Source organism: Cetorhinus maximus, chromosome 6, assembly GCF_964194155.1.
Source record: "Cetorhinus maximus chromosome 6, sCetMax3.hap1.1, whole genome shotgun sequence".
NCBI classification, from domain to species: domain Eukaryota; kingdom Metazoa; phylum Chordata; class Chondrichthyes; order Lamniformes; family Cetorhinidae; genus Cetorhinus; species Cetorhinus maximus.
In genome coordinates this window covers 130,932,964-130,959,513 of record NC_135884.1, presented here as the reverse complement: position 1 = coordinate 130,959,513, position 26,550 = coordinate 130,932,964, and the positions used below count along the sequence as shown (strand labels likewise).

Sequence of the window (26,550 nt, the reverse complement as noted above, 5' to 3'; positions counted from 1 at the left end):
TGACTTTTGTTGTACCAATCATACTATTCTTAATAAATGTGCATTACACATTTTTTCTTCAGTTGCGAAGAAAAGAAGACCTGATTCATGAGTTGAAAAATGAAAAGATTGACTTGCAGGACAAAGCTAATGCAACCGAAGGAAAGGTATGTGTTATGCATGGCTTGCAACACAGCTTTGACATAAATGTTTCAGAGCTTAGCCCAAAAAGAGCATTATTTATCACAATAGTAGCACATTTATGCACAGAACAGTTGCCAAGTAGAGCTGAATTAGTTTGATTTCAGAAAGTATTTTCAAGTTATTTTAGTCATTTGTATTGATACTGTACAGGTATGCATAATGGCGGAGGGATGTAATTGCAGCATGGAAAATTCGCATAGGAAGTTTGTATTATAAACGTGAACATGGGGGTGTAGAATTTCCACTTTGGGCACAATTGCCAATCTAGTGCAGTGTTTTTTTAAACTAGCACAAAAGATCACAGAAACTCAATTTGTACCGAATGCAATTTGCACCTGTTTTGAGAAGTGTTCTTTTTCTTCGGATATCTGCCATTGTGCGTCGCCGAATGCAAAATTTGACGTGAAACAGCATAATCAGAAGGTGCTTTAAAATGGAATTTTTTCTTAAATTTTGCTTCATAAGATATCCCTTGATACATTTAAGATTCCTAACTTGGTACCATTTGATTAATACAACTGAAAATGGGTTTATCTCAAAAAATTAGCATTTTTAATCACAGTGTCAATCCATCACCTGTCAATCACCACCTGTGAGTAACCCAATTTTAAATTACTGAAAATGACTTTTAAAAAACTATGCAAAACCATTTGATGGTTACATTGGGGTACAGTAGTGAACTTTTTAGTTTATTTTAAACACAATTTGAGTCAACATTTTTAAAACATGCATATTAGTGTCCTTGTGCCTAAAAGAACAAGCTTAATAATTAGAGTCTCCCCATAGAATTTGGTGACCTGTCCACAGAAAGGTTGCAACAGATAAGGGGACTGTAGTTGCAGGAGCTGCAAAGAGGGGAAGCCCTGCACAAGGTGGGAAAGAGGAGGACTGTCCACAAAAGGTCCTACTCATTGCATGTTTTCTGAAGCACTTTTCCTGCTTCCACCTTACGCAGGAGCAATGCCTGAAACTCCCGAGATTAATGAAGGGCGTAGTCACAGAACTGTGCCAACTCTTTCAACTGGACCTCCAGCCTCACACCAGGACAAAAACGGCACTGCCAGGGGCCATCAAAGTCACTGTCACTGTAAAATTCTATGCCATCAGATAGTATAGGGAATGCTGTACATCACCACCCTAGAGGATCTCTGCACACAAGGAGAGCCAAGTTCATCATTTTCTCTCTATAACTAGAGAGAAGTAGGATGAACGGGCATGTGGCATTGCCAGTATAGCAGGATTCCCCAATGGTTCAGGGAGCCATCAACTGCACATATATGGCTATGTGGGCATCACATGTCAATGGGTAAAGATGGAGGTTTTGTGCATTAAGCAGCATGAGATCTTTGTGGTGCATTGGGTATGAATTGCATTCACTGACCTTGACCACCCATGTGAGGTCATTGTACTTCATTGACCTCCCTTGCCACCTTCTCCTATTCCCTTTGGAGGATTTTCCTTGCGGGCCTCCTGCAACCCCCCACGTTGCATGCATGAACCTGGGAGCTCTGTCTCTCTTCTCTGATGCTCCATTTATTCAGCTTCTCTTTGCAGCCAAGTGCAGGAGTGGCAGTCAGCAGTAACTTACTTCTATTGCGTGAAGCTCCCCTTCTAAGAGGGGCAGGCTGCCTATAAGAGCTGCAGGCTAGCTGGAAAATGTGATAACCATGCATACTACTCAGCCACCTGTTGAGCTTTCACCCAGATAACATTATGGATCGCGCTGAGCTGAACACTAGAATCAGGCAAATGAGGAGGCACCAGGATATTTGCATGCTGCCTGCCTCAATGGGATCGGACGGGAGTAAATCAAAGATTATGAACCCTGTGCTGAAAAAAGGAAAAAAAAAATTTTTAGCCCATAATCTCGTAAATTCATGATTTGAAATATGCAGTGTAATTAATTTAAAGGGTTTGCACTATATAATGTCTTCATCGGAGAAAATAATTATTAATGTTCTAATTTTGAAGCCTCAGGTTTAATTTTAATTTATTTTAGAACAGTTAAGGTTCCATAATGTCTGAAGACAGCTGAGAGTTTACTTTTGGGCAGAGATGGCAGAGGAGGGAGAAAGGGCTAGAGTCAGGTGGGTCAAAATTGATCTGCAGCAGCATACAATTTCATACAGGAATTTTACATGTACATTTTTTTTTCTGCAAAATTCTTTGTCAAGGGTCTAGAGTTAACCTATTTAGAATCCAGGTTGAAAACAGTTGGGACACAATAAACAAACAAAGGGTGAGCTTAGCTTGGAATACTAATTGACGAAAGCCAGTGTTCTTGGTGCACAAGCTCTTCCCTGGGAAGATGCAGCTCCTTTAAGTTTTTTGTTTCCCCATGGGCTAGATAATAGCCTGCAGTCTTTACTTTTGAAGAAGCTTCTGGTTATTGGAATTCCAATAATTCATAAAATATAATTGCATTTTGAAGAAAACATCATAAACGTGAGTCCAAAGGGGTACTGAAATGTCTTTGAATAATTTCCCACATCATTTAAGGCGATCTCTGTGTTAGAATGAATAGTCTGCTGAAGATCTGTACGTATGTAGAATGCCACATATTTTACCTAATTTAATGCCCAAAGATAAGAAATATCTTGTAATAGTATTATTATTATTGTTGGAGATATTTATTTTTATCTATCGTTTTCATGTCTTTTCAGTACCTTACTAAGTTATTTTCACATCCTTGTGTTCTTTTACTGGGGTAAATTTTAAAATTGTGCAATTGTGTTAAACATGCTGCCAATTCATTATCACCCGTTTCACACAATCTCACAAAGTCAAAATCTACCTCAAAGTTTTTTCATTTCCTTAACTGAGATGATCTTTGCTGACTTTAATTCTTTGCAGCTTTTAGAAAATTTGCTTCACTTTGACATGAGTCGACATGTCATTATTAAACTACATTAGCTCCTTGTCCCTACACTCAAATTATCATCTTCATTTACAAAAACTCTTCTCAAGCCTGCCCTACACTGTCTTTGCATTCTCCCCTAGCCTTGCATCCCTCCCACATATTCAGTTTTTTGATCTCTGGCCTTATATGTACCCCACCGGGGAGGCGGGGCATGATTAAGCCAGGCTTGCCACCTTCAAGGTAGTTCCGAGGTAGTCACAGGGGCAGATGAGTGCTGGTGCAGGCTGGTTAGAAGGCTTGCCTCAGCTCTCTGAGACTTCAGCCCTCACCCTTCAATCCCCAAACACACACCATGCCCTCTGAATTCCATCTCACATCCCTTTGCCCCTCAATATCACCTCATACCCCCATGCCTGCTCCATGCCACCTCATTGCCTCAAACCATCTCCATGCTACCTCATGGCCCCCATGCCACCTCTGTAGCCACTCACCCAGTATCCACTAAGAGCAGGCCTCAGGTGTCATATGGAGAAGAAAAAAAATGATCTCATAGAGTCTTACTCATACACTCTTGATACAGAGCAAAATCTCATTCAAGAAACCCATTCAAAGATTTTAAATCCCTTCAAGCGGTCAATCTGTTGTAAAACAAACAAACTTCTTATTCAGTAACCACATCAAAGACATCAAATCCTTTAATTGCCCCTTAAAACTGTCAATCAAAATGTGAACTCAGCCCCCTGCTGAGGTAAATGATTTTGGACTTGGAAACTCAGCCAAGCATTCATAATGGACTCAGCTGTAATAACAGCCCTTGGTAAATGTCAGCAATTAAATTGATTGACACTCCAGAAATGGATGGTGATTTTTTTTTTCTAAGCTGCACCAGATGGCCAGTCAATCAATGCACTCCAGCTGTTTTTTAAAGGGCTGGGGGTTAAATAACTTTAAATCATGACACTTAAACAGACTTTATTCATCCTTCAAGAACCTTTACATCTCCGCCATAAACTCATGACTCCACACTGCAAATTAGGGTCTTTGGAGCAGCGGAAATGAGGTCTGTTTAAACTCAGCACTATTTTCAAATGGCCCAGCAGATTCATGTTTCATGTCTGTGCCATTCACACCTCGCCCCCTTTCCCCTACCAGTGAAAATTGTAACGTTCAGAAATGGCTCCTTGACTTGGCAACTGTTTATCTATTTCCTTTGTGAAACATCCTGAGACATTTTATGTTCAAGGCATTGCATAAACAGTTGTTCTGGTTGTATATTGCAAAAGCAAAATAGTTCTATTCCACTTTTGGATTATGCCGATGTAAATTAAGAATTTTTCAATAAGACCAGCAGTACCAGACTGGAGATTTGTATCATAACCTCACTGGAGTTTGGATATTCTGGGATAATAAAATGATTATTGACAGTATGCTGTGCTGAAAATATATTTTTGAACAAAACTATGTGAAACTATCACTTCTAAGCATTTGAACCAAAGATTAAATTACATATTTGTCAGAATGTTTATTAAATTCCATAATTTTTCCCTTTAGTAATTTATGCATTCTGGATCTAAAAAATGTTCATAGGCCACATGCAGTATTTTTTGTTGTTGAATATAGAATTACCTTGTTTAAGGAACAGCAAGATTATCATTATTTCTTTTCTAAAAACTGCAAAGAACCACATACATTTTAGGCTTCATTGTTGATGTTCTACTTCACTGGTATCTGAATCTATTAAGGATACTGTGTCCTAATTATTAAAGATGCCTTCCCTGTTAGAGAGAAAGTGTCTCTGTAATAAATTTTCTCTTTTTTTTCTATCACAATAGATTTTTCAATATGAGATGCAGATTGAACATCTAAGGCAACAGCTTAAATCAGCAGAGTCAGAGAGAGTGATCAGTGATAAGGCAGTCCACAGCTTAGAGAGACAGCTGCAAGAGTACAGAACACGCCATCATGAAGCCACAGCAGAGGTCACTGTTATATTCTAAGCTGTATTTGATTTTGTTTTCAGTTCATGGTCTTTCACTTTAACATGCCTATGCTGCACCTGTGCAAGGAGGGAAATACCCATTGATTCTCATAGATTGCAGTAATACCAACCAGACGTCTGATAAATGGGACAGAGATTCTTCCTGAAAATTCAGTGCTGTGATTAATTGAAAACTGAATACCTGAAATTCATTGGTTGATAAATCTGAATAGGATTTCTATTATCTATTAATTGCCTATGTTTCACTGTGCTTCCATTTGAAATGTCAATATTTGAATATGTAACTTAAGATACAGGAAATGAGAAGACACATTAGTGGATGTGAGGGATAACAATTCTGACAAGTTTGGGCATGTCATGTGAATTTCTACTCATGATGTCATACTATCATACCTGCCTCATTTGAATGTACCCATCCATGTTTGAGTGACTGTAGCACTGTAAAATTAGTATGTACATTTCTATGAGTGGGGATCCACCATAATTTTCACCCCAAACTACCCTTATCAATACTAAACTGATAGGCATAAAGAGGAAATTTACCAAAAATGGTTACAGGATTTAATGCTTTTTCATATAAAAAAAAGTAAATAACTAAATATTTTTGGAATGTACGTTTATGGGGAGAATCTTAATTTTAAACCTCATTTATGTTCTTTGGACAAATTCTTAATGGTAACTATTGCCCTGAGCGTTCATCACTGACATTACGCAAAGTTCTAGAAAAAAAAAACTGCAGGTCGCATAGCTACGCTCTTGTCCCATAGCAAATGGCTCAAAATACCTGCATTCTAACATTCAGTGTGTGTGGCTTTTTCTTTTAAAATATCTGAACCTGCTTCCTAGTTTCCTGGATAATGCATAGAACAAAATTTATCTGCACACTTCCCAGTGGCCCTCAGTTGCCCTTTGATAGCATTTTACATTCTAAAATTGATATCTGAAGGCAATCTGGAACAAGCATTGACATTGAGAATGGGAAATTGTTACGAGATCCAACTTGCTGCCTTGTGGAGCAGAAGTCAGGAACTTCAAGTCCTGATGAACCTCGGGAGTTTCATGCATGCGCGGGCCAGGAGCGGGCAGCACATGTGCAATCTGGCATTCTTTGGGCCCAGGACGGGCCCAGTGCATCTGCGCAAACAGAAAACAGCATGAAAACAGGGTCATGTGACCAGGAGCAGAGCGTCATAATCAAGAAGAGGCCCAGGCGGCAAGCAGGGAGAGGTCCTAAAGGGAGAGGGGATAGAGAGAAGTCCCAAAGGGAGAAAGGGCAGGGATGGGTTACAAAAAGGAGACAGGCCATGGAGAAGTCCCCAAGGGAGAGGGGGTATGGAGGGGTCGGAAAAGAGAGAGGGGACATGGAGAGGTCCCAATTAAAAAGAGTGGCAGAGAGAGAGGTTCCAAGCAGAAAAGCAGCTGCGGCTGGCAGACTTTAAGTGGTGAAGGCTCAGGGAAAGCCATGGCAATCAAAGAGGGCTCAGGAGAAGTCCTGACAAATGAAGAAGGCTCAGGAGAAGTCCTGGCAGTCGAAGGAGGCAGCAGCAGGTTGGTGACTGCATGCTAAGGGCAGTTGGGGCGAAGGTGACCCTTTGGAGCAGTAGTGTTCTGCTCGGAATGGCCGAAGAGCTGAAGTTTTGCTTGTGAGTTAGTGCTGGGGGGCAAACTCTGGTATCCAGGGTACGGAGTCTCGGGAGACAAGATTGAAATGCTGCGAGGTGGGCCATTGTTGAGGCATTCCAAGTTGGAGCGACTTTTGGAGAGAATTCCAAGTTGAGATCTTCAAAGGTGAAGACTAGAATCCCTCATGAGAGAGACAGAGTTTCAACGAGATTGGTTACTTACAGTGTTTACTGACGTCTGGGTGGGTTGTTGAGAAATCCATGGAATTTGTTTTGGTCACATCTGCCATTTATTGTGCAGTGTGGTGTGTTCGATCACACCTGATGTTAACTCTGAATATTAGAGTATGAGATAGATATTGCAAATTGTTTTATCTTTCTGACCTTATATAGTAAAGTTTACTTGTGTTTGTTCAGAACCTATGGAATTTTGTGTCTTTATTCTCTTAGCAAGTATCTTGAATCTCAAATTTTGTGTACTTTAAACAAAAAGTTACTGGCCTCTCACCGGATTGTACCAGAAACCTGGGGCTTGGTCCAGGATCATGACATAAATGTGAACTCCATTAATCCATGATTTCATAGAGAAAACCCTCATGACACATTAGGGCTGCATCTAATTTGCTGATTTAAGGAATAAAACATAGTAACAGATGTGTTATTTTCTTTGTTATTAATGTGTTATTAATAATAGACTAGTACACAGAAATATTTTTTGTAACTTTAGAATGATAAATGCACCTTTTTAACATTTTCAAATATTTTGGTTTGTATTAACCCTCACATATAACATGATATGACATGACATCTTATCCCTTTTGTAGGTGGATCAATGTCAAGATACAATAAGACAGCTGAATACAGAACTTTCATCTCTTCACTTTGCTCAGGAGTCAGCTGAGAAGATTTCTGAACATAAGCGGGAGACAATCTACCAGCTGGAGTCTGAGACTCAGGCCCTACAAAACGAAGTCTTAGAGCTCCAGACAAAGGTAACTCCACTTTTCTGTAATAGTGCAATATCTAACAATGTATTTAGAGAATAATTAACAATCGTGCAAGTATGTATTTACTAATTCAGGATTAGCTGGACCCGCTGATTTTTCCCCAAATTTTGGTGATTGCAGTATTGAATGCAGTATTCTGGGATGAAAAGCAAGATTGCAAAAAAAAAATTATAAACATCACATTCAATATTTTGACAAGGAAGAATTGCAGCAACAGTAACAATCTCTTATTTAGTTCAAAATACAGCAAAACTTCATAAAACAATGTATTTACATTTGTGAGGTAATAGTTTTATATAAGTATTTGTTCCAGTTTGATCAAAGCACATGTATCTTTCTGCATAGCTTCTGCTGATCTAATGTGACTTATAAAATTAGTAAATTATGATTATTGCTAGTAATTGAAAGCATTGCAGCCCATTAGTTCTAGAAATGGCCATGTTATTAGACTATATACCAGACCTTCATTCCAAAATATAAATAGATGAATTGGAAACTATTGCAGGTTTTTGTTGTGTCTTAAGGTCAAAAAATGTGAGCTAGCTGAACTTTCTTTCCTATTGAGAGAATGTTGCCATAACAGACCGTGAACACTTTGCTTCCAATTGTTTTGTCTGAGCCAAGACACTTGTATTTTAGATTGACTTGTGTACTATTTCTTTGTTTTTCAAAATCAATTTCCTGTTCTGTTGAAACTTGCCCAGTAGTCCATTCCATGCAGCCACCAGGTAGTTGGGTAATAAAATTCTGTCTGCATTCTGTTCTTTGAAGTATTTGATGTTACTTTTTGTAGAATACAGCTACAGTAGCAGAATAATAATGTTAAATTCCCAGTGGGTTGATAGTGAAGAAAATATGGAAACTGATGATGTTTTCTACATCACAAATTAGGGATTACATTTTTTTAACTTAAGAAAAGATATCAAGCATTATACTTCAGGCAAATAACAATCTACTGAATTAAAATGAGACAGTCAATTTGACTGTTATATAGTAATCTCTTGCAAGGTGAACAATATTTCCAAAAGACAGGCAGAATGGAAAAAGAAGAGTAGTCCTGATGGTAAAGAATGACATAACAACACTAGTCAGAAAGGAACATGGCTCAGAAGATCAAGAAGTAGAAACAGAGATTAGGAATAACAAGGATCAGAAAATGCTGGCGAGAGTAGTTTATAGGTCCCCTGATAGTTGCTATACTGTTGGACAGAGCTTTAAATAAGAAATAATTGGAGCTTGTAACAAAGACAATGTAATAATCGTGTGGGACTTACTGGACTAATCAAATTGGCAAAGATAGTCTGGAAAATGAGTTTGTAGAATGCTTTAGTGACAGTTTCCTGGAGCAATATGTTGTGGAACCAATTGGGATAAAGATATTTTAGACAGAGTATTGTGCAACGAGGCAGGTTTAATTAGTCATCTCAAAGTAAAAGATCCTCTGCGAAAAGGTGATCATAATACAATTGAATTCCATATTAAGTTTGAAAGCAACATACTCCACCTGCAAACAAGAATCTTAAGTTTAAACAAAGCCACTTATATGGGGATGAGGGGACAGCTGGCTAAAGTTGATTAGGTAAATAGGCTAAAAGGTATGGCAGTAAATAAACAGTGGGAAACATTTAAAGGAGCAATTCAAAATGTTCAACAAAAATATATTCCATTAAAAAGCTGAAAGGTTAATGAGAAAGTTCCATCCATGGCTTGCTAGAGAAGTTAAGGATAGTATTAGATTAAAAGAAGAGTTTTATAGTGTTCAATGAATAGTAGTAAGCCTGAGGATGGGAGTGTTTTAGAAACTAACAAAGCACCACCCAAAAGTTAATTAAAAAAAGGGAAAAAATAGAATATGAAACTAAACTAGCCAGAAAATGAAAAACAAATTGTAAGAGCTTTCACAAGTAATAAAAAAGGGGAGAGTAGCTAAAGTAAATGTTTGTTCCTTGGGGGCAGAGACAGGAGAAATTATCACAGGGAATAAGGAAATGGCAGAACCTTTGAACAAGTATTTTGTGCCTGCACACATTATTTACCAGAAATTGAGGGTAACCAAGGAGTTAATGAGTGACGAACTTAAGGTAATTAAGGACAAAAAGCCAACAAATCCCTAGCACCTGATGACCTACATCCTAGTGTTCTAAAAGAGGCAGCTGCAAAGAGCGGTCCCAGCAGATCAGAAGTTAACAGATGTAACACCGCTTTTCAAGAAAGGAAGGAAAGAAAAACTATGAACTACAAACCAGTTAGTCTGGCAGCAGTCAGCAGGAAATTGTTGGAATCTGTTATTAAAGAAGTCTTAACAATGCACTTAGAAAATCAGACAAAGTCAACATGGTTGACTCATATTTGACAAATTTATTGGAGTTATTTTGAGGATTTAATGAGTAGGATAGATAAAGGGGAACCAATAGATGTAGTATACTTCAATTTCCAAAAGACATTTGATAAGGTGCACACAAAAGGTTAATACACAAGATGAGGGCTCATGGATTTGGGTGTAATATTATCATGAATGGAGTATTGGTTAAGGACAGGAAGAGGAGAGTAGAGATAAAGAGGGCATTTTTAGGTTGGTGGGCTATAGTTAAGGATTAGTGTTGACGCCTCAGCTATTTACAATCTATATTAATGACTTAGACAAAGAGGCCGAGAATAATGTTTCTAAGTTTGTTGACAATGAAAAATTAGGTGAGATGTAACTGTGAGAATTACATAGGATATACAGCACAGTAACAGGCCATTCATCCCAAACAGTCCTTGCTGGTGTTTATGCTCCACCCCAGCCTCCTTTCATCTATCTTCACCTAAATCTGCCATTATAACCATCTGTTCCTTTCTCCTTCAGATGCTTGTCTAAATTCCTCTTAAATCCTATTCACTTCAACCACTCAAGGTTGTGGTAGATTTCCACATTCTTACCATTCTTTGGGTGAAGAAGTTTCTTCTGATTCCCTGTTGGACTTCTTGATGATTAACTTACATTGATGGCCTCGAGTTATGTTCTTCCAAACAATAGGAAATGTTTTCTCTGTAACCACTCTATCCAAAACCTTTCATGACTTTAAAGACCTCTATTAGGTCACCCCTTAGCCTTCTTTTTCCAAGAGAAACATTTTACATATAAATCTACTGTGAATTCCAATGAAGAGTAGTTTTAAAAAGCCTTAAAGGGTTAATTGAGTTACATGGAGTATTCCTTAGTTTAAATTAATTGGATTAATTGAACAAATTATTTTATATCTTGTATGATGTAAATGTTTTTGCACAGATGCATTAACAGAAATATATATGTTCTTAAATTGAAGCTGTTGATATAGGTCCTATTGCATAGGACAAAAGAGCTGAACTCCAGAGGTGAGGCAAGAGTGACTGCCTTTGACGTCAAGGCAGCATTTAACCGAGTGTGGCATCAAGGCACCTAGCAAAACTGGAGTCAACAGAAATCAGGGGGGAAACTCTCCACTAGTTGGAGTCATACCTAGCACAAAGGAAGATGGTTGTAGTTGTTGGAGGTCAATCATCTCAGTTCCAGGACGTCACTGCATGAGCTCCTCAGGGTAGTGTCCTCGGCCCAAACATCTTCAGCTGCTTCATCAATGACCTTCCTTTCTTCATAAGGTCAGAAGTGAGGATGTTTGCTGAAGATTGCACAATGTTCAGCACTATTTACAACTCCTCAAATACTGAAGCAGTTCATGTTCGAATGCAGTAAGACCTGGACAATATCTATGCTTGGGCTGACAAGTGGCAAGTAACATTTGCACCACATAAGTGCCAGGCAATGACCATCTCCAACAAGAGAGAATCTAACCGTCACCCCTTGACATTCAATGTCATTACCATCACTGAATCCCCCACTATCAACATATGAAATAGGAGCAGAAATAGGCCATTCGGCTCCTCGAGCCTGCTCCACCATTCAATAAGATCATGGCTGATCTGTTTGTGTTTTGAGTTCTACATTCCCATCTACCACCAATAACCTTTGATTCCCTTACCTAACAAGAATCTATCTACCCCTGCCTTAAAAATATTCAGTAACCCCGCCTCCACCACCTTCTGAAGCAGAGAGTTCCAAAGTTGCATAGCCCTCATCTTTGCCCTGCTGGGTTACCATTGACCAGAAACGGAACTAGACTAGCCATATAAGTACTGTGGCTACAGGAGCAGGTCGGAGGCTAGGGACCCTGTGGAGAGTAACTCACCTCCTGAATCCCCAAAGCCTGTCCACCATCTACAAAGCACAAGTCAGGAGTGTGATGAAATACTCTCCACTTTCCTGGATGAGTGCAGCTCCAACAATACTCAAGAAGCTTGGCACCATCCAGGACATAGCAGCCGGTTTAATTGGCACCCCATCCACAAACATTCACTCCCTCCAGCACCAACGCACAGTGGCAGCAGTGTGAACCATCTTCAGGATGCACTTCAGGAACTCACCAAGTTTCCTTAGATAGAACCTTCCAAACCTATGACCACTACCATTTAAAAGGACAAAGGCAACAGGCAAATGGAAATACCATCACCTGGAAGTCCCCCTTCAAGCCACTCACCATCCTGACTTGGAAATATATCACCGTCCTTCACTGTCACTGGGTCAAATTCCTGGAACTCCCTCCCTGACAGCTACACCACAGGGACTGCAGCGCTTCAAGAAGGCCTCTCAGCACCACCTTCTCAAGGGCAATTAGGGATGGGCAATAAATGCTGCCCTAATCAGCGATGCCCACACCCCATGAATGAATAAAAAAAATTGGTACCCAGTTTCACTGATGGATTGAAGTGACGGAAATTAGAATGTTTTACAACATGTACTTTTAAGATTTGATAAAGTCTGATCGTTTGTCATCTAAAAAAATCCTAATTTCTACAGTCTCTAAATTAAAATTGTTAAGAGTATGGGGACAGGTTTATAAAGTATAACAGATCATTATTCTGTAAATTTAGAAAACTGAGTTTAGCTCCAGAAGATTATAAATATAACCAGTTTCATGTGCCATATGTCTTTTCCTTGAAAATAAGCTGTTTTTCATACACTTATGATTAGGTATCTAGATTTCAGTATGGATTAGATGCTTCTCACATTGTGAGACTTTTATTATAATCAGCTAATAGATAAATATCTCTCATACATTAGGTATCCTACCTCTACATGCTCTTCTTGTGTAATACCTCCTGCAACATGGCTACGAATATACATTCCTTTGTGGAATGAAATCCCCATGGGAAAAGTTGTCCAACCATGGCTAACAAGAGAAGTTAAAGATATCAACAACAGCAACTTGTATTTATATAATGCCTTTAAAATAGTAAAATCCCCCCAAAACACTTCACAGGAGCCTTATAAAACAAAATATGACACCTAGTCACATAAAGGCTATTAGGGCAGGGGACCAAAAACTTGGTCAAGGATGTAGGTTTAAGATGTGTCTTAAAGGAAGAAAACAAGGTAGTAAGACAGAAAGGTTTAAGGAGAAGATTTCAGAACTTAGCCAAGGCAGCTGAAGGCACAGCCATCGGTGCTTGAGTGATTAAAATCGGGAATACACAAGTGGTCAGAATTCAATGACTGCAGATATCTCAGAGAGTTGTGGAGATTACAGAGATAGGGACGGGAAAGGCCATGGAGGGATTTGCAAACAAGGATGAGAGTTTTAAAATCAAGGTATTGCTTTGCTGAGAACCAGTATAGGTCAACAAGCTCAGGGAGATGCGTAAACAGGACTTGGTGTAGATTAGGACACGGGCAGTACAGGTTTGGGTGGCATCAAGGTTATGAAGGGTAAAACGTGAGGGCTGGCCAGGAGTGTATTGAAATAGTCAAGTCTAGAGGTAACAAAGGTTTTCAGCGGCAGGAGCACTGTTGGGTGATGTTACAGATTTGGAAACAGGCAGTTGAGTGGTAGCACTGATTCATGATTGGAAGCTTATTTTGGGTCAGTCTGGTTCAGCCTCAGATAGTTGCCAGAGGGATAGAGGCAGTGGCTACAGGACAGTTGTTTGTGGTGGGGACCAAAGACAATTACTTTGATCTTCTTCCCAACATTTAGCTGGATTAAGTTTCTGCTCATCCAGTACTGAATGTTGAACAAACAGTCTGAGAATGTAAAGACAGTGGAGGGGTCGAAAGAGGTGATGGGTAATGGTGAGGTAGAGCTGGTGGATCTGTTCTGACTAAAGGTCATCGACCTGAAACATTAACTGTTGCTCTCTCCACAGATCCTGTCCAACCTGCTGGGAATTTCCAGAATTTTCTGTTTCTAGTTAATTTGAAGGTAATATTGGATTAAAGGGAGGCTTATAATTTTGCCAAAAAGATTAGTAAATTGGAGAACTGGGAAGATTTTAGAATCCAATAATTGATAACCAAGAAATTGATAAAGAAAGAGAAAAAAGAATATGAGAGTAAACTAGCAGGAGACATAAAAACAAATCGTAAAATCTTCTATAGGTCTGTAAAAAGAAAGAGTTTAGAAAAAGTAAACATGGGTCCCTTAGAGACAGACAGGAGAAATTATATTGGGGAATAAGGCAATGGCAGAGACATTAAATAAGTACTTTTTACCTGTCTTCATGGTAGAAGACACAAAAAAAATCCAAAAATAATGGAGAACCAAGGGTCTGATGAGAATGGGAAGCTTAAAGAAATTAGTATTAACAAAGAAATAGCACTGGAGAAATTCATGGACCAAAAAACTGATATATTCCTTAAATCTGACCAGCAACATCTTAAAGTTATAAAAGAGCTGGCTGCAGAGATCATGGAAGCATTGGTTTTGATCTTCCAGAGTTCCCTAGATTCTGGAACAGTCCCCTTGGATTGGAGGGTAGAAAAAGTTTCTATTCAAGAAATGGGGAAGAGAGAAAATGGGGAATTAAAGGCCACTTAACTGATGTCAATATAGGAAAATGCTGGAAACTATTATTAACAACTTGGTAACAGGATACGTAGAAAATCAAAATATGATTGGGCAATATCAGCATGGATTTATGGAAGGGAAATAGTGTTTAACAAACCAGTTAACATTTTTTGAGGTAGCAAGGTGGATAAGGAGAAACAGGTGGACATGTGGTATTGGGATTTTCAAAAGGCATTGAATAAGGTGCCAAACAAGAGGTTATTATACAAAATTAGAGCTCATGGGGTTGGGGTAATATAATATCATGAATTGAGGATTTGTTATTGGGCAGAAGGCAGAGAGTAGGAAAAAGGTAATTTTCAGGATGGCAAGCTCAACCTAGTGGAGTGCCACAAGGATCAGTGCTTGTGCCTCAGCTGTTCATAATCTATATCAACAACTTAGATGGCACACCAAGTGTAAGTTATCTAAATTTGATGATGATATAAAGTTAGGTGGAAAAATAAGCTGTGAGATAGATGCAAAAAGGTTGCAAAAGGATATATACAGATTATATATTGAGACAGTCGGGAGATTGAAAACAGCGCGAGAGGAGAGTCAGTCGGGAGATTGAAAACAGCGCGAGAGGAGAGTCAGTCGGGAGATTGAAAACAGCGCGAGAGGAGAGGTGATTGGGAGATTGAAAACAGCGCGAGAGGAGAGTCAGTCAGGAGATTGAAAACAGCGCGAGAGGAGAGTCAGTCGGGAGATTGAAAACAGCGCGAGAGGAGAGTCAGTCGGGAGATTGAAAACAGCGCGAGAGGAGAGGTGATTAGGAGATTGAAAACAGCGCGAGAGGAGAGGTGATTGGGAGATTGAAAATAAAAGGAGGGGAAGCTGAAGAGGAGCAACCAACGTGTGAGTGGCCCAGTGAAGGAGTGGAGCTTTGAGGCTTTGGCTTGAGAGGCTTCGGCGAGCAGAGGCTGAGGACGAGCTTGCTCCCAGTGAGGTAAGGCCAGGTAAGTTTCTTTAATTAAATTAGGAGTAGGTAATGGAGGCAGCAGTTAGGGCAGTCAAATGCTCCGAATGCGGCATGTGGGAAGTCTGGGACAGCACAATTGTCCCTGATGACTACACCTGCAAAAGATGCATCCAGCTACAGCTCCTGACAAACCAAGTTAGGGAACTGGAGCTGGAGCTGGATGAACTTCGGATCATACAGGAGGCAGAGGCAGTAATAGACAGGAGTTTCAGGGAGACAGTCACCCCTAAAAGTCAGGAGGCAGGTAGCTGGGTGACTGTCACGAGACGGAAGGGGAATAGACAGAAAGAGCAGAGCACCCCTGTGGCCGTTCCCATCAACAATAGGTATACCGTTTTGGATATTGTTGGTGGGGACGACCTACCAGGGACAAGTTGTAGTGGTCGCGTCTCTGGCACCGAGACTGGACCCTCAGCTCAGAAAGGAAGGAGGGAAAAGAGGAGAGCAGTAGTGATAGGGGACTCGATAGTTAGGGGGACAGATAAGAGGTTCTGTGGGAGAGATCGAGAATCCCGGATGGTCTGTTGCCTCCCTGGTGCCAGGGTCCGCGATATTTCGGATCGAGTTCTCAGTGTTCTCAGGGGGGAGGGTGAGTAGCCAGATGTCGTGGTCCATGTAGGGACCAATGACGTGGATAGGAAGGAGGAGGAGGTCCTGCAAAGAGTGTTTGGGGAGTTAGGTGCAAAGTTGAAGGACAGGACCTCCAGGGTTGCGACCTCAGGAGTGCTACCCGTGCCACGTGCTAGTGAGGCTAGAAATAGGAAGATAATGCAGCTAAATACGTGGCTAAGGAGATGGTGCAGGAGGGAGGGCTTCATGTTTCTGGACAATTGGGCTCTGTTCCAGGGAAGGTGTGACCTGTTCCGATGGGACGGTTTGCACCTGAACTGGAGGGGGACTAACATCCTTGCGGGGAGGTTTGCTAGTGCTGCTCCAGGGGGTTTAAACTAGATTTGCAGGGGAAGGGGAACCAGAGTGTTAGAGCAGATAGTGAGGTGGAGGAGGATAAAGGTCAAGCGAGGAATGCATGTATAGACAGAAATCAAAGGTTTGTAAGTGATAGAAATGTTCTCAGGTGCATCTATTTTAATGCAAGGAGTATTGTCGGAAAGGCAGATGAGCTTAGGGCGTGGATTGGCACGTGGGATTACGACATTATTGCTATTAGTGAGACTTGGTTGCAGGAGGGGCAGGACTGGCAGCTCACTGTTCCGGCGTTCCGTTGTTTCAGACGTGATAGAGGGGGAGGGATGAAAGGGGGAGGAGTGGCATTACTAGTCAGGGAAAATATCACAGCTGTACGTAGACAGGACAGCCCGGAGGGCTCATCTACAGAGGCCATATGGGTGGAGCTGAGGAACGGGAAAGGTGTGACCACACTAATAGGGTTGTATTATAGACTGCCCAATAGTCAAAGAGAATTGGAGGAGCAAATCTGTAGAGAGATAGCAGACCGATGTAAGAAACAGAAAGTTGTGATAGTAGGAGATTTTAACTTTCCACATATTGACTGGGACTCCCATACTGTAAAAGGGCTGGAAGGCTTGGAGTTTGTCAAATGTGTTCAGGAAAGTTTTCTAAATCAATATATAGAGGTACCAACGAGAGAGGATGCAATACTTGATCTCCTATTAGGGAACCAGACAGGTCAGGTGACAGAAGTATGTGTAGGCGAACATTTTGGGTCCAGTGACCACAATGTCATTAGTTTTAAGTTAATTATGGATAAGGATAGGTCTGGTCCTCGAGTTGAGATTCTAAATTGGAGAAAGGCCAATTTTGTGGAAATGAGAAAGGATCTAGGAAGAGTGGATTGGGATAAGTTGTTTTCTGGCAAGGATGTGTTCAGTAAGTGGAAGGCATTCAAAGGCGAAATTTTGAGAGTGCAGAGTTTGCATGTTCCTGTTAGGATTAAAGGCAAAGTTAACAGGCATAGGGAACCTTGGTTTTCAAGGGATATTGGCGATCTGGTTAAGAAGAAGAGAGAGGTGTATAGCAGGTATAGGCAACAAGGAGCAAATGAGGTACTTGTAGAGTATAGAAAATGTAAGAAAATACTAAAGAAGGAAATCAGGAAGGCAAAAAGAAGACATGAGGTTGCTTTGGCAGATAATGTGAAGGTAAACCCGAAGGGTTTCTACAAGTATATTAAGAGTAAAAGGATAGTAAGGGACACAATTGATCCCCTTGAAGATCAGAGTGGTCGTCTATGTGTGGAGCCTCACGAGATGGGGGAGATCTTAAACAGTTTTTTTGCATCAGTATTTACTCAGGAAACTGGCATAGTGTATAAGGAAGGAAGGGAAACAAGCAGTAGTGTCATGGAACATATAGAGATTAAAGAGGAGGAGGTGCTTGCTGCCTTACAGCGAATAAAGGTAGATAAATCCCCCGGGCCTGACATGATAATCCCTTGGACCTTGAGGGAGACTAGTGTAGAAATTGCAGGGGCCCTGGCAGAAATATTTAAAATGTCCTTAGCCACGGGTGAGGTGCCAGAGGATTGGAGGATAGCTCATGTTGTTCCGTTGTTTAAAAAGGCCCATAAGTAAACCAGGTAATTACAGGCCAGTGAGCCTGTCGTCAGTAGTAGGTAAATTATTGGAAGGTGTTCTGAGAGATCGGATATACAATTATTTGGACAGCCAAGGGCTGATTAAGGATAGTCAGCATGGCTTTGTGTGTGGTAGGTCGTGTTTAATAAACCTTGTAGAGTTTTTCGAGGAGGTTACCAAGAAAGTAGATGAAGGAAAGGCTGTGGATGTTGTCTACATGGACTTTAGTAAGGCCTTTGACAGGGTCCCACATGGGAGGTTAGTTCAGAAGGTTCAGACACTTGGTAACCATGGAGAGGTTGTAAACTGGATTCAAAATTGGCTGTGTGGGAGAAGACAGAGAGTGGTAGTGGATGATTGCTTCTCAGACTGGAGGCTTGTGACTAGCGGTGTGCCTCAGGGATCTGTGCTGGGACCATTGTTGTTTGTTGTCTATATCAATGATATGGATGATAATGCGGTAAATTGGATCAGCAAGTTTGCTGATGACACTAAGATTGGAGGCGTTGTGGACAGCGAGGAAGGCTTTCAAAGCTGGCCTTTATAAATCAAAGTATTGAGTATAGGATTTGGGATGTTATGGTGAGGTTGTATAAGACATTGGTGAGGCCAACTTTGGAGTATTGTGTGCAGTTCTGGTCGCCTAACTACAGGAAGGATATCAGTAAGATTGAAAGAGTGCAGAGAAGATTTACTAGGATGTTGCCGGGTCTTAAGGAGTTGAGTTACAGGGAAATATGAAACAGGTTAGGACTTTATTCCTTGGAGCGTAGAAGAATGAGAGGAGATTTGATAGAAGTTTACAAAATTATAAGGGGTATAGATAGAGTAAATGTGAGTAGGCTCTTTCCACTTAGATTAGGAGAGAAAAACAAGAGAGGACATGGCTTTAGGGGGAAAGGTTTAGGGGGAACTTCTTCACTCAGAGAGTGGTGGGGGTGTGGAACGAGCTGCCATCTGACGTGGTAAATGCGGGCTCACTCTTAAGTTTTAAGAATAAATTGGATAGATACATAGATGGGAGAGGTCTGGAGAGTTATGGACTGGGTGCAGGTCAATGGGACTAGCGGAATAATATTTCAGCACAGACTAGAAGGGCCGAATGGCCTGTTTTTCTGTGCTGTAGTGTTCTTTGGTTCTATGGTTCTAATTAAGTGATTGTGCGAGAAGTGATGGAAAATAATGTGGAGAAGTGTGAATTTTTCCACTTTGATAGGATAAGTAGAAATACTGAATAATTTTTAAATGGTATAATACTGGAAAATTTGGTCTTCAGAGTGACCTAAGTGTCCTTCTATACAAATCACAGAAAGTTAACATGAGGTACAGCAAGCAATCAGGAAAGCAGGTGGTATGTTAGCCTTTATTAGCCTCTATTACAAAAGGATTGGCGCATAAGAGGAAAGAAGTTTTATTGCAACTTTATAATGCCTTGGTTAGGTCATATCTGAAGCATTGTGTACAGCTTTGGTCTCCGCACCTAAGAAGGGATATACGAGCCTTACAGGGAGGGCAACAATGGTTCACAAGACCTGGGATGAGGGTTAGGCTCCTGAGACTGAGGAGAATGGTTACAGGATTGAAGGAGTCCATTTGGCCCACCAGGTCTGACAGTTATATGAAAGAGCAGTTCAGCTGGTCCCAATCCCTGGCCCTTTCCCCGTGACACTGTTCATCTTTTATCTTCAGCAGCTTATCCAGTTCCCTAATGAGTCCCCCAATTGTATCTGCTTCCACCACCCTTTCAAGCATTACATTTCAGATCCTAATCACTTGCTGTGTAAAAATGTTTTTTCATGTCGTCTTTGGTTCTTTTGTCAATTGTCTTAATATCTGTGCCCCCTGGTTCTCAAACCCTCTGTTCAAGGGAGCAGTTTCTCTTAAACTACTCTACCCTTCATGATTTTGAATACCTCCATCAAATATTCTCTCTCTCAACCTTCTCTGCTCTAAGGAGAATAATCCCAGTTTCTCCGATCTATCCTCCTAACTGAAGTTTCTCATCCCTGGAGCTATTCTTGCAAATCTTTTCTGCACACTCTCTAAAGCCTGCACATGCTTCCTGAAGTGTGGTGCTGGACACAATGCTCCAGTTGAGGTTGAACCAGTGTTTTACAACAGTTGATCATAACATCCTTGTTTTTGTTATCTATGCCTCGACTTATAAAGCCTAGAATCCCATGTGCCTTATTAACCACTTTCTCAAATTACCTTGCCACCTTCAACGATTTATACACATATATCCACAGGATCTCTCTGTTTCTGCACCCACTTTAGAGTTGTGCCCTTTAGTTTATATTGCCTTTCCTTGTCTTCCCTATCAAAATGTATCACTTCATATTTCTCTGCATTAAATTTCATCTACCACGTGCCCACCCATTCCCCCAGCCTGTCTATATTTTCTTGAAATCTATCATCATCCTCCATAGTTCACAATACTCCCAAGTTTCCTGTCATCTGCAAATTTTGAAATTGTGCCCTGTATACTTAAGTCTAAGTCATTAATGTAGATCAAGAAAAGCAATAGCTGTAGTTCTGATCCCTGGAGGACCCCAATGTGTATCATCCTCCAGTCTAAGTAACAATTGTTTACTACTAGTCTGTTTCCTGTCACTCACCCGACTTTGTACTCATGCTGCCATTGTCCCTTTTATTCAATAGCCCTCTAGATTGCTGACAAGAAACCTATTATGTGGCACTTTATCAAATGCATTTTGAAAATCCGTATACACTGCATCGACTGCATTACCCTCATAACCCTCTCTGTTACCTCATCAAAAAACTCAATCAAGATAGTTCAACATGATTTGCTTTTAACAAATCTATGTTGGCTTCCCTTTATTAATCCACCCTTATCCTATTGACTTTATCTTGGATTATTGCATCTAAAAGCTTTCCCACCACCGAAGTTAGGCTGAGTGGCCTGTATCTGCTGTGTTCAACTTTGTACACCTTTTTAAACAAGGATGTAAAATTTGGAATTCTCCAGTCCTCTGGCACCACTCCCCATATCTAAGGAGGATTGGAAGATTATGTTTAGTACTTCTGCAATTTCCACCCTTACTTCTTTCAGCATCTATCTGGTCCTGGTGACTTATCAACTTTAAGTAATGCCAGCCTTTCTAATATCCCCTCTTTGTCAAATTTTAGCCCATCCAGTACCTCAGTTACCTCCTCCTGCACTATGATTTTGAAAGTGTCTTTCTCCATGGTAAAGATAATGCAAAATATTCATTTAGTACCTCAACCAGGCCCTCTGTCTCCCTGATTAGATCACCTTTTCTGGTCCTTAATCAGTCCCACCCCTCCTCTTACTACCCTTATATTATGTATGTGCTTGTAGAAAACTTTTGGATTCCTCTCTATGTTAGTTGCTAATCTGGCTCTCTTATTTCCTTTTTCACTTCCCTCTGAACTTTCTGTCTTTAGTCTGATTCTTATGACATCTGTCATATGCCCCCTTTTTCTGCTTCATCTTACTCTCTATCTCTTTTATCATTCGGGGAGCCCTGGCTTTGGTTCCTAACTTTGCCTCTTGTGGGAATGTACCTTAACTGTACACGAACAATTTCCTACATGCCTACATTCCCTAGAGTTTGGAAGAATGAGAAATGATCTCATTGAAGCCTAAAGGGACTTGGCAGGGCTGATGCTGAGAGTATGTTTCTCCTGGGCAAGGCATCCAAAAATAGGGGTCACAGTCTCAGAATAAGGGGTTGATCATTTTAGACTAAGATGAGGAGAAATCTCTTCAATCAAAGGGTTGTGAATCGAGCTGTGGATGCTCAGCCATTGATTATATTCAAGACGGAAATACTATGGGAATCAAGGAATTATGGGGATGGAACAGGAAGGTGTAAATGAGGTGGAAGATCAGCCACAGTGGAGCAGGCTCAAACGGCTGAATGACCTATTACTATTTCTTATGTTCTTATAACACTTTCCCATTTCTCTATGGTGAGTAATTTACATTGTATTTATCTTCCTGTGCTTGCAGCTTCCAGGATTTGCAAATTATGCGGCATTGTGGTATAATGCACCATAAAGTAATTTCCTCATATTACTTTTTTTCCAATGGAACACTTGTTTCCCAATCTCCTTGCACCCTTTCCTTGACCAGTACCTTGTAGCTGCTACTTGAAATTGGGCCACCTACCAGCTGGGACCTATGACCCCAAATGTACCCATGATTTGGCTTCCCATAGCTCTGACCAGATCCCACCCCCACCAGTGCTCCAGGTCCCTCATTCAAAAAAGGACCCTTCATTCTCAGCACCTCACTTCAGTTCCCATCTGCAGCCTCAAATACACTCCCAATCTACCAGGTGGAGCACAGGTTGGATTTCTCCAGACTTCTCTATCATTCCAACGTCATAGGAGGCGCACTAGTAATATATTTTAAAATTCAAGCATTTAGCATGCACTTTCTGTTTACTTTATTTCAGTTACATTTTTCTGTTGATTGGATGTTTTATCTGTAAGGGATGTATATTTATGATACTTACCTTTCACTTCTTTGTAGGAGGTCCTCTAGTATGTGATCTAAGCATAGCAACGTTAAAAGTTATTTTGAATTTTTTTCGGGAATTTAAAGACCTAATTTAAAATGGTGGCCTCAATAGATTAGTCACAAACTAAATAGCTGCAAGGTATAGAACTGTGTACATTTAACTTGTGGAAAGAAGAAGCTTGTAACTTTTTAATTTCCTCTGGTTTGCAACAAAATATTGCTACAAAATCCTGATCTTTGTAACCAGATTTCCCAGAAAAAAAATGACTCTGTGATTGGAATAGTTGAATGTACTAATCTGTTCCAGTAGGCCAAGCAAAACATCACTGCATATGTGGTGAAAAATACTGCAATGTTGCACACATATCCACAGTACATTAACACTCAATTCCGATTAAGTACTGTTTATTATCATATAAACAAAAAAAAAACCATACTGGAAAACTACATAGAAAGCATTTAAATGTATATAATAATAAATGTGAGCAAGGGAATGAACAGAAGTATCATAATCCTGGGATTCAGATGGCTATAAACTGTCGTAGGGTGTTGGTTATAGTTCAGAAGGTCAGAAGAAGTCTTCATAGTCATATGTAGATTAACTGTAAGTCTTTATTGACTTTTCAAACTATTTACAAAGATATAGTAAAGGGACAAACTAGGACTGTCTCCATGCTTGCTGGTACACACAGCCCTGTCCAACACTCAACTGACCCTGGATGCAGATCATGTGCTCTCTTACATCACTGTGTGAGCAGTACTATACTCAGTCCCACATTAACCCTATATGTGCCAGACCCTAATACTACAACTCCCCCAAGTCTTTATCCATGCATTTTAAGTGGTTATAGTTTACTTTATGTCTCCCATTGTTAACACTATCATACATTCTCAGTACTAATACATTTCCACTATTACTGCATTATTACCACCCAATCTCACCCCTTCAAGTCCTTGAATTCAAAGATTCAGGTGGTCTGGAGGCCTTAAAACCCTTCCATATCTCATTCTCACTGTCGAAGGAAGATAGACTCTGTCACTGCTGGTTCTTTCTGTAGGTTTGGAGGTTGAGCTGGCATCTGGGTACCTTTAATCTTTTTCTTCCATTTCTTAATTTTAAACCACAGTTGGTCGGTTCAGCTGTTGCGTTGATCAGTGGTTGCTACTCTAACTTGTTTCTTGTGGGGTGGACAAATATTGTGCTCGTCTCCTTGTCACTTCTTTCGCTTTTTCTGTTGTCATGTGGATCGCCTCAATGTCCTCTGTGGCTAAGAAAGAGCATTCCCGTGATGAGAATGAGGTTTAGTCGTACGCTCACCTTTGCGTTTCGCTGTCGACAATGGATGGCTGCTATCAGGTTCCAACATCTTTTGTGGCTTTGGCATGCTGGCTGGCAGTTGCAGCATATGTTCTGTGGTTACAGCATTGATCTACTATACCGTCGTCAGAACCTGTGGTTGAGGCTCATCGGACTACTGGTTGTTCTCTTTTACATCCTCCACTCGAGGCGTCGTGGTTACCTCCTGGCTAGTTGGCTGATCTGACCATTGTAGGTTTTCCAGCACCTGTAACAAGACAACCCTGCTCCGCAAAGGGAGAAGACAATTCAGAGCTGAAATCCCAGTCCGGATACACTTTTTTTGTTTGAGCACTCAGGAACTTGCAGTTCTGTATGACTAACAACAGTGGTTGTCTTGACATATTCTGCCACTTTGAGGAGGTCCAGGGCTAGATAGGCATCTCTGTTCAAGAGAGAGAAAGGCTGACAAACATCAACTCGAAGGTTTCTTTGCCGCCATACCTTAGTGTTTCCAGAATCACGCCTATGACTGGAAGTTGGATTCCTCCAGGCCCATAACGTAGTGTGTCTGTTGTTCGAAGCCAGAGATCTTTTAGCCACGGCTCTTTGTCCAGCAGGACTACTACGCTGGCTCCTGTGTCAAATTTAAAATTTGTTAAATGGCCATGGACTAAAATGTCCACATTCAAAAATGAGAAACCAAGATCTTTTGCCTCACCCAAGAAGCATGCCTGTGTCTTTTCCAGGCTTGCAGTCTCAACTTCGTGGATAATCTTTGGGCCTTCTGTGCATTTCAGAGTTTTTGTCTTGCACAGTTTGCCGTAGCGCAGTTTGAATTGGAACATTGGGCTGAACTCACAGGACATTGACCTCGCCTGTGGAGGCACATCGCTTTACAGCATTGGCATGTTTGCTCTGCTGGCCAGTTTGGATATTGCTCTCCCTGAGTTAGAGTGTCCCTGTGTTTTGTTGCTTAAATAGCTGGACTGTGGGTTGGCCTCTGCACCATGACTTATTCTCTCCCTTTAAGATGGTCCTGTGCTGCTCACAGAGTTCCTACTGTCTAACTATCTGGATTGGCTTTTCCAGAGTTAGATCTTCCTTTGTTTGCAGGAGGTCAGAGAGTGCATCATCTGCTCCTCTTACCTCTATTTTGTCTCTGATGAGTTCCAATTTTAAATCTCCGTACTCGCAACCTTCTGCCATCCTGTACAGCTCATTGATGAATGAATCAACAGGTTCTCCTGGCTGTTGGACTCTCTTATTGATTTTAGCTCTTTTGAGTACTTTATTGCTTCTTAGATTAAAATAAATGGTGAATTTTAGTACCTCTTTGAATTTTGTTGATGATTCGTTAATTCCGTATCTTGCAATAATGTCATCCACAATCGGGAGTACCAAGTAAAGCAGTGTGTTCGCCAGCTCTTCTTCTGACTTTTTATTTAAACCTGAAATTATGTTGTATCTTAAGAACCTTTTCCACCAAAGTCCCTAATTTTGTGACTGATCTGGGATTAGTAATAGATTTGGAAGCATGGAATTCTGATCCATGTTCAAAATTTTAAAAGTGTATGTTCTGCTTTAACAGCTGTCTGAATTTCAAGATAGCGTCACAGTTCAGCCGAAGACAAAGGAATTACCCACACTTGCCAGTTTTGGCATGCTCTGCAACAATAGCAATGGCGCTCAACTTGAAAAGCATTCTTTAACAATGGCTGCCTGGATTGGCTACCTGCAGACTTCTCTCATGCAGCTTTTACTTTTTTGACTCACGAGTCTGTCAAATTCTTGCTTGTGCTTGCTTTTTACAGAGTTGAACTATCTGTAAAGAAAATATCATTTTTTCCAATATTACTGTGGGATACTGTGAAGCAGGCTTGTGGGGGCTGTGTGTATATTGGATGTGTGTGACTAATTTAATTAAACTGAAGACAGTCAGACTGCAAGGTTTAAATCATCAAAGAGGTTAGGTGTAAAAGCAGGCATTTTGAAGTGGAGATGGAAGAGCTAAGATGGGATCCCAGTCGATACAGCCTCAATAGGAATTTGCATTAACAGATAAATGAGGAGGGAATTTTTAGTTGTTGAATTTCAAAGAGACAAAAAGGAGGTTTTATAACTGGCAAAGTTCATAAATAAATAAAGCAAAGTTATTAAGTTTATTTTTCCAGAAAGTGGTGGCCATATTGACAACATAAAAGATTTTTAGATTCTGGGAAAGGTAACTTACAAAACAATATTACGAACAATGGGTAAAGATGAAAGGGAAGAAATTTATTTAAGAAAAGATTGAAAGCTGTATGAATGTGCATGGCCATGTGAGACCTTGAAGAGTGTACAGTGAAAAAGCAGCCTCCAGCCACCCCAGAGAAGTCCTTGCTTGTTCCAGAAAGCAAGGTTTTGTTACAAGCCTTGGATTTCCATTATCAGGGGAAAGGGAGAGAGAAGCTTGTGACATACCTCCCCTATAGCAACAGTGGGTGCCTTGCAGTAATATTACTAGATGTTTTATAGCTTAAGAATCTATAGGGACCGTTGCCTGTAAAATGAGGTTTATTTGAGAGTCTTAAGTAAAAATCTTTTGGGAAATTTTATAAGACTAAATGTAACTGTGAAACTGTAATCTTGTG

General features: G+C 40.5%; 1 protein-coding gene across 1 annotated transcript in view; it reads left to right on the top strand.

Moving 5' to 3' along the window:
* Nucleotides 1-26,550, top strand: part of pmfbp1 (polyamine modulated factor 1 binding protein 1) — a 967,668-nt gene that overhangs the window by 598,095 nt on the left and 343,023 nt on the right. Inside the window, exons 18-20 of the mRNA XM_078544531.1 lie at nt 63-146; nt 4,876-5,022; nt 7,489-7,656. Coding sequence (XP_078400657.1) covers nt 63-146; nt 4,876-5,022; nt 7,489-7,656 — 399 coding nt within the window. The remainder of the gene's footprint in view (nt 1-62; nt 147-4,875; nt 5,023-7,488; nt 7,657-26,550) is intronic.